Here is a 9138-nt window from a genome sequence, read left to right as displayed (position 1 = left end):
ACATGGAGGAGAAGATGGAGGGTGAGAACAACAAACAGAAAGATGTAGAAAGAAAGAGAATGGAGAAAATACCAAAACAGAGACACCAAGAAGATGAGAAGAAGAAGGAGATGGAGAGAGAAGAAGAAGAGGAGAGACACAAACAGAAGCAAATAGAAATGGAAGAGGAAGAACGAGAGAGGGACAAAGAGAGACAGAGAGAGATCAAAAGAAAGAGAATGGAGAAGAGACAGAAACATTTGGAAAGAGAAGAAGAGAGACAGACAGAGATTGAAAGAGAGAATGAAGAAGAAATATTTAAACAGAAGCAAATAGAGATGGAAGAGGAAGAACGAGAAGAAGAGAGACAGAGAGAGATTGAAAGAGAGAATGATGAAGAAATATGTAAACAGAAGCAAATAGAGATGGAAGAGGAAGAAAGAGAAGAAGAGAGACAGAGAGAGATGGGAGAGAAAGAGAGACAACAACAACAAGAGGAGAAAAAGAGAAAGTTTGAGAGAAATCAAGAAGAAGAAGATATATGGAAACAGAAGCAAATTGACATGGAGAAGGAGGGAAGAGAGAGGGAGAAGAAGATACAGAGAAAGATAGAAGAGATACACAGACGACAACAACAAGAGGAGAGACGGAAACAAATGGAGAAAGAGAAAGAAAGGGAGAAAGACAATGAGAATCAGGGAGAGAAGGAATTAAAAGATCAGCAACAGAAAGAGATGGAGAAAGAAAATATGATTATGAGAGAGAGGGAGGAAGTAGGAAGAAGAAATGAGGGGCAGAATGAACTGGAGATAGAACAGGAGAGAGAGATGGAAGAAAAGCAGGAAGTGATTATTAAGAAAGCAGAGGAAGAGTACATGGAAAGAGAAGAGAGAGGAAAGGAAGTAAGCATGAAGAAAGATGTAGTAGTTAATGTTAAAGCTAAAGCACGGGAAGTCTTCAATAGACGTAAAGAGAGGAGGTTAGAAGTGTTGAAGGGGGAACGAGAACACATAGAAAGAGGACAACAAATCAGGAGGGAGAAGGAGGAAAGACGGCTGGAGATGGAAAGAAAACAGGAGAGGGCAAGACAACAAGAGGAGCAGGATAAAAAACGAGAGATTGGAATTGCCAGACAGAAAGAAATGTTCAGACTAAGAGAGGAGGCGAGGCAGAGAGAGGAAAAGAGAGAGGAGGAGAGAAAGAGAGCTATTGAAGGCCATTTAGCTTTAATCAGAGAGAGAGAGAACACCATAAAGGCAAACAAAAGAGAGGAGATGTCAGAAGAGGAAAGAAGAGAGATCCCTGGGAATTACAAGATGGGTGAGACAGAGAACAGTGAAGAGAAGGAGGAGAAGGAAGATGACAAGGAGGACATTCTCCCACCTGATAAAAGTATCCGAAGGAGAGCTGTGGACTGGGTGAATAAGAAGTGGGAGAAGTGGAACCTCAAAAAGATCGAGAGAACGTATCAGAGAGAGGCTAGGGAGGGCTATAAGATCGTCCACCTAGGTAAGACCTGTTTTACCTCTGCTTATGACATCATCCTCTTTTGTCTCCTCTACACACATAAGTTCCAAGCCAGTCATCATGTTGCATCATTGTTTCAATATAAAACTACTGTCCAAAGAATATGTTAGCTGACATGGCTAATTGAGTGACTGACTGACATAACAAGAAAAATACTGCTAATGTAACAACCACGTTTTTAAATGATACCTTATGTCATCTACTAGTCTAACTCTCAAGACTAAGTAGAGACCCAGAAAGAGTTCCTAAAAAACACACACAAAAAAGGCTTTTGGGGGGGTCGGGGGTCCCCTAGTTGCCATGGAGCCCTAAGCTATCACAAATGCCCTGGCACTATACAAAGAATAGGTGCCATTTGGGACTCATGTTCAACTTAGGGTCAGGTCAATTAGGGATGGGAATTATTGCACTTTATTGACAAATTCCATGCCTTGCTCAATTGAAAAGATTAAAGAATCATTGAGCTCCAACTGTGTTTTCTATTCTTAATTCCCTGTGTCCATTACATTTAAGTTGATACCAGATCCACTAAGTTGAATGTGAACTCTACTTCTTCTCCCCTCCCAGCCTTCCCTGGACAACCAAGGGTAATATCCACCATGACCCGGGCAGAGAGAGAGAGGGAGAAGAGGACGGAGCTGCTGAAGGATGAGGAGAGAAGGAAGAAGTTGGAGGATTTCAATAAGCAGTGGAGAGAGCAGTCCCTGCTTAAAAAAAGGACTCATCAGAATCTGAAGGAGGAGAGAGAGAGGATGAAGGAAAAGTACCTGGACCAGATGAATCTTGAGGCTGATGCTCAAATCAACACCCGGTGTCTAACCACCCAACACAGCCACGATTCCAACCACGGTCAGGCATTGCCGGGATGGGCCACAGGCCAACAGGTAAGCCAAGAGCCTGTTGATCTGGAGATAGCCAGCAGGAGGGGCCAAGGAGGCAGCAGGCATGGGCAGAGAACCAGGAGGGGAGTTTGGAGAACCAGCAGGAGTGGCCAGAGAACCAACAGGGGGTGCCAGGGAGCCAGCAGCTAGAAGCTCCAGAAGAGGCTGAAACATCAGAGCCAACCTCCAAGAACAAGAAAAGGCCAAGCATCTGGAAGAGAATTAAGAGGAGGTAAATAATGTTTAAACATGTATTCATGTTTTACACTGTTAAAATATACATTGTCACTTTAAAAAGTGACATTATCCAAATGTGAGGGTTTAGTGTACATGCAACACACATGTAAATATATAGATACTTACCTGTCTCTGTGATGTCTTACAGCATTCCTGACGTGCTGTCTGCCTAGAGCTGGAACTCCATGAAGCCACAGTTCCACTGAGGTTACGTTGGTAATTAAAAGTGTCGCCCAATAATTCCTCCTCCTCTTCAAGTCATCAAGCCACATTTCCTCCACAAAACATTATATTCTCCTCAAGCCAGAAAGTATCCTCTTTATCAAGGCAACAAACCATCTAAGGTCAGTGACTCTCCTCCCCAGAGCAGAGATTCTCATCTTTATCCAAGTTGAATTCATCTCTGCTCACCACCTCTACTGTCCTAGAAAATATCCTCAAATGGACATGGTTTAAACAGAAGTCCTCCCCTCAGACCAGTGGCTCCACAGACCAGAGTTTCTCATCTTTATTCAAGTTGAACGCAACTCTGATCGTTTCCACCACCTCACCTGTTAAGGGGAGGTGCTGAAAAGGAGGTCTGGGAGGAGGTCTGCAGGTAGCCTGGACCGGACCGGTAGCAGCTAAGTTGCTGGCTCCATCCCCGGGCAGAGCTGCTCAAGTCAGGCCAGTGATGTTAGTTGATGTCATTTTTGTTAGCAAAGTTTCACACTTTAATAAAAGCAGTTATTAAAAAAGCAATATTGTTGTTACGGTGTGGATTGTTTTGTTATTTATTAGAATTGAAACATCCAGTAGTCATGGTAGATGTTAGACTTTCAATGAGACACCTAACATTCCATCAGTCTGACACAATGTGTGACATGTTATATTAGAGAGGAGTCCTCTATACACATCTATTTTAGACCATAGGAGAAATATCAGATTGAAATAGCTTCTCTAAGAATCTGAGGAGAGAGCAACAGTAGACGCATCGTTAGCTCTCCCACCTCCAGTTCAGTTCTTGGGTCATTCCACCAATTGAGTACCTTTTGGGGAGTGTAACTTTTATTTCACCTAATTCTAACATTCTTAGGTAACAGGGTTGATGTGTTATAATTCACCCACCCAGTGGTGATTGTAGCATGTAAATCTTGGTGGGGAAAACTCCCCAAAAATGTTTTAGATGCATGCCAGCAAAGCCACTACACAACACAACACTAAACAATACATTCATTGCACTATAACTTTGACAAACGGTGCCCACAAACTGTTAGGGTCTACATAAAGCTGTCCCAACAGCAGAGCTTTCTTTTCAGCACCATGGAGTGAATCCTTTTAAAGAACATAGCTGATATGGCTGACTTGCTTAAACAAATGTGGTTTCTACTGACAATTGAGATGTACAAACTATGGCATAAGGGGACAATGAGTGGATAAGAGGCAATCCGTAATTTTGATTAAGACATTAATGAGCGAGCTAGCATGTAAGTAGTCAATATAACAATTTTTTTTAGCACTTTTGAAATGTACGGTGATAGAATTTTGAACATGGGCCGTTCTTACAGTATCTCCCTGTACACCAAGTCATAACTGCAGGATAAATAAAGAGAGCATATAAGCAGACAATGAAAGCTCTTACAATATTTAATGATTACATTTCTCTAAAACAGGCTATAGTCTACAAGTGCACCAAGTAAGAGCAGTAGGCTAAGTTATGAGAGGGGAAAGGGACAAAATTATTAAGGTGAGGCACATGGGCTACTAACAGCTTACTACACAACATACACTTAGTATTACTTTCTTAGCTACAGTATACATATCTCCCTGGCATATTACATCATTTATAGAGCAGCATACAAGACATTTTTGGACTCACCTTGTTGTGCTGTGCTCACTTGAACAGGAAGGTGTCGCGGCGGTTTTTCATCAAAATTTGTCATCAAAGTCTGGCATTTTCTGGATTTATGGTGCTTTCAAGACAACTGGGAACTAATAAAAAACAAGGTTGAATCATGAAGTCAGTGATCTTCAGGTCAGAGCACAAGAAAGAGGCCCGAGTTCCCGACTTGGAATTCCGAGTTGAATGACCGTTCGAAACTTGTTTTCCCAGTCGGAGTTCCCAGTTGTCTTGAACTCACTGAAGTCTAAGATTTCCCAGTTCCAAGTTTCTAGTTGTTTTGAATGCGGCAGAAGTCATGCTGAATAGCTCAGCCCAGTCAAAACTGTTCGCTGCTCTGGCACCCCAATGGTGGAACAAGCTCCCTCACGACGCCAGGACAGCGGAGTCAATCACCACCTTCCGGAGACACCTGAAACCCCACCTCTTTAAGGAATACCTGGGATAGGATAAAGTAATCCTTCTAACCCCCCCCCCCTAAAAGATTTAGATGCACTATTGTAAAGTGGTTGTTCCACTGGATATCATAAGGTGAATGCACCAATTTGTAAGTCGCTCTGGATAAGAGCGTCTGCTAAATGACTTAAATGTAAATGTAATGTAAATGATTGCTTTGTTAAGCTTGTAGTTAGCCACTGATTCCTTCCAAACCACCCATTGTTGAATTTGCGATTTCCAACTTGTTGTGTAATGTTTATGTCCAATGGTTGATGAGCACCGATACATTTAATCTATAATTTCTCTTCATAAGTTCTCTTCAAATGACAAGGAAAAAGAAAGAAAGCAAAAACATACCATGTCTGTATGAGGCTTTATTAACTCAATGATTACATTTTCTTTTTTACATTGTTTGCAAACTGATATGTGACACATATTAATGCCAAAATAACATGAAAAACAAGCAACATATATATATATATATATATATATATGTATATATACACATATATATATATATATATATTTGCTAAACACGTGGTGCTCAAAACGGGTGTGGCTCCGCCCCACCTGCCCTAAATGACGGCTCGCCACTAACAATACTATAATCAAAGATGATTCTATGATGAATACATTATTATTAAAAGATGAGCTCACCGTTTTTATTGGTGAATCAAAATTGGATGATTCAATCATACAGTGTTTTACAGCGGTGAAGTTAGCTTTATATTAAAATTCAGACTTTGCTCTTCAATACCTCTTCAACGGAACATGCAAGGATGACTAGGCTACTGGGGGCGGCAGGTAGCCTAGTGGTTAGAGTGTTGAGCCAGTAACCGAAAGGTTGCTAGATAGAATCCCCGAGCTGACAAGGTAAAGATCTGTCATTCCTCCCCTGAACAAGGCAGTTAACCTACTGTTTCTAGGCCGTCATTGCAAATACAAATTTGTTCTTAACTCAATTGCCTAGTTAAATAAAGGTTAAATAAATAAAAAACATACATTTAATATTCTAAATCGGCTGACGATAGTGAATAAGTTAAACCCCTTGTTTTTCCAATTCGGTGTCATATTTCCTTTTTGGAGGTGAAATGTAGATTAAAATGTGCTATCCTCTGCTCAGAGGGTTAAGGAACCGTCTTAAAACTGCAATGCATACAATTGTCTGTAAATGAAAAATATCAATACCTTCTCAACTACATGACATAGTGATCTCAAACAAATTTGACACGGTAAAGAGACCTCTTCTCTCGAATGCAATTAGTTACATTTTTTTTTACTTCTATAAAATCTACAAAATGTAAAATAAATCACTTTACATAAACAAATCTTAATTTAAACATCAATATCTTCCACCCCATAAGACTTTCGTGAATACAACCAACTGTTATTGGTTCAGGGACGTCATGCCTCCAATCAACAGCAATTTGTGTTGTATTTGTTGACTTTGGATACTTTTTTACAAATGTTAATTACATTTTCATGAATAATACTTTAAATTGTCAATAGATTCCAGCCCATGTGACATTAATGAGTAAAACGAACTGTGATTGCTTCAGGGACCTCATCCTTCCAATCAATAGCAAATACTTTGTATTTTTTTACTTTGGTGATATTCTACCATCTTAAATTGACTTTACATTAAAGATACTTCCTTAAAACGTCAATAGCTTCCACCCTATGTTACTTTAATGAATACAAACAACTGTCATTGGTTCAGTAACCTCATCCCACTAATAAACGTCAATTACTTTTGTATATTTTTTACTTAAATTTTTTTTAATAAATTTGAATTGACTTTACCTGAAAAATGTTTCCCTAAAACTTCAGTAGCTTCCACCCCATATTACTTTTATGAATACAACAAACTGATATTGGTTCATGGACCTCTTCCTTCCAATCCACGGCAATTACGTTTGGACGTTTTGACATTACAAATTTAGTCAAATTGAAAACAGTATTGGTATTGTTGAATTAGGTTTTCATAATAGCAAGCTAGGACTGATGGTTTGGTTATCTAAACTAGCAAGTATGTTTGTTTGGTTACCAAGGCAACTACTGTAGCTATCTAGTAAACTTGCTAGCTACTTCAGTGGATGTTGAACACATTTCTACTGGCAAATGTGTTAAATTATAGCCATGGTATTAAAGGGAAAATCAACTATAATCAACAGTGGGGCGGAGGGTAGCCTAGTTGTTAGAGCGTTGGACTGGTAACCGAAAAGTTGCAAGATCGAATCCCCGAGCTGACAAGGTACAAATCTGTCATTCTGCCCCTGAACAAGGCAGTTAACCCACTGTTCCTAGGCCGTCATTGAAAATAAGAATTTGTTCTTAACTGACTTGCCTTGTTTTCTCTAGGGTAGGGGGCAGTATTTTGACGTCTGGATGAAAGGCGTGCCCAATTAAACTGCCTGCTACTTAGGCTCTGAAGGTAGGATATGCATATTATTAGTAGATTTTGATAGAACCACTCTGAAGTTTCTAACACTGTTTGAATGATGTCTGTGAGTATAACAGAACTCATATGGCAGGCAAAACCCTGAGAAAAATTGTTTTCTCTAGGGCTTCTACTGTGAATGACAGTTAATTCAACCAGGTCTGGCTGAGTGCCATTAGATCATTCATGCGTCAGCGGGAGGTGATTTCTTTTTCCTTTCTGAAGACAAAGGATTTGTCCGGTTGGAATATTATTGAAGATGTATGATAAAAACATCCTAAAGATTTATGCTATATATCATTTGACATGTTTCTACAAACTGTAGTATAACTTTTTTGACTTTTTGTCTCAACAAAATGCGCGAGCATAGCGCATTTGGATAACTCAACTGAAGGCGCGAACAAAAATGAGGTATTTGGACATAAATATGGAGCTTATCGAACAAAACAAACATTTCTTGTGGAAGTGGGAGTCCTGGGAGAGCATTCCGATGAAGATCAGCAAAGGTAAGTGATTCATTTTAGCTGTATTTCTGGTTTTTGTGACGCCTCTCCTTGCTTGGAAAATGGCTGTGTGGTTTTTCTTGTCAAGGTGATGTGCTAACATAATCTAATGCTATGCTTTCGCCGTAAAGCCTTTTTGAAATCGGACAATGTGGTTGGATTAAGGAGAAGTGTATCTTTAAAATGGGATATAATAGTTGTATGTTTGAGAAATTGGAATTATGTGATTGTTGTTGTTTTGAATTTGGCGCTCTGCTATTTCACTGACTGTTGAATAGTGTGTCCCGCAACTTTAAAAACTCAGGGCTTTATGGGTTCTCTGGAAAATAATGCAAGTCCATGGAAGGTCAGTTCCACAGTGTTCATTATTTACCATAGAACACATAGTCCCTCGTTGATTATCCCTTACATAACTTTATGAGCTGGATTTGCCTTCTTAGCAACAGTGGAAGCTGCTGAGGAGACGACGGCTCATAATAATGGTTGGAATGGAGTCAATGGAGTGGTATCAACCCATCAAAGATGTGGTTTCCATGTGTTTGATACCACTCAATTGACTTCATTCCAGACATTATTATGAGCTGTCCTCCCCTCAGAAGCCTCCACGGCTTTGCAATTAGTTTGTTCGTTTTCAGTTGTTAGCATTTAGCCAACAACGTCTAAGTGAATTTGCTATCAGTTTGTGCTAATCTGTTAGCATTCTGGTAATAGATGCCCACAGGCTTTTCTTGTGTTTTTAGCATCCCCTCATGTGCTATGCTGGTAGTACTGTAAATCCCGGTATGAGAGAAGGAAGGCATGACAATATGAAAATCTGGATACCGCCCAAGCCTAATCACCACACCTACCACAACTACCAAACTGACCTACCACAACTACCTACCACAACTACCACACCTACCTACCACAACTACCTACCACAACTACTACACCTACCTACCACAACTACCAAACCTACCTACCACACCTACCTACCACAACTACCAAACCTACCTACCACAACTACCACACCTATGTACCACAACTACCACACCAACCTACCACAACTACCACACCCACCATCACCACACCTACAAAACCTACCATCCCCAAACCTACCTACCACACCTACCTACCAAAACTACCACACCTACCTATCACAACTACTACACCAACCTACATATCACAACTACCACAACTACCACACCTAACTACCATCATACATACCATCACCACAACTATCACACCTACCATTACCACAAATACCATACTATA

At 40.2% G+C, this 9138-nt stretch overlaps 1 protein-coding gene across 2 annotated transcripts; it reads left to right on the top strand.

The window, feature by feature from the left end:
* The first annotated feature begins 647 nt into the window (after positions 1-647).
* Positions 648-3365, top strand: LOC115151150 (trichohyalin-like). 2 transcript variants are annotated; one of them, XR_003867227.1, is made up of 3 exons: positions 648-1488; positions 2074-2619; positions 2773-3365. XR_003867227.1 is itself a non-coding variant. In XM_029695162.1 (2 exons), exons 1-2 carry the CDS (start codon positions 714-716, stop codon positions 2535-2537), a joined length of 1239 nt encoding a protein of 412 aa, XP_029551022.1. In that variant the 5' UTR covers positions 648-713; the 3' UTR covers positions 2538-3365. The 2 variants fall into 2 exon arrangements, 1 of the variants encoding a protein (XP_029551022.1); XM_029695162.1 differs by having other exon boundaries at positions 2074-3365.
* The last annotated feature ends 5773 nt before the right edge of the window (positions 3366-9138 follow it).

Source organism: Salmo trutta, chromosome 16 (genome assembly GCF_901001165.1).
Source record: "Salmo trutta chromosome 16, fSalTru1.1, whole genome shotgun sequence".
Lineage (NCBI taxonomy): Eukaryota > Metazoa > Chordata > Actinopteri > Salmoniformes > Salmonidae > Salmo > Salmo trutta.
Note: the sequence above shows the minus strand (reverse complement) of the source record. Positions and strands in the feature narration are given on the sequence as shown.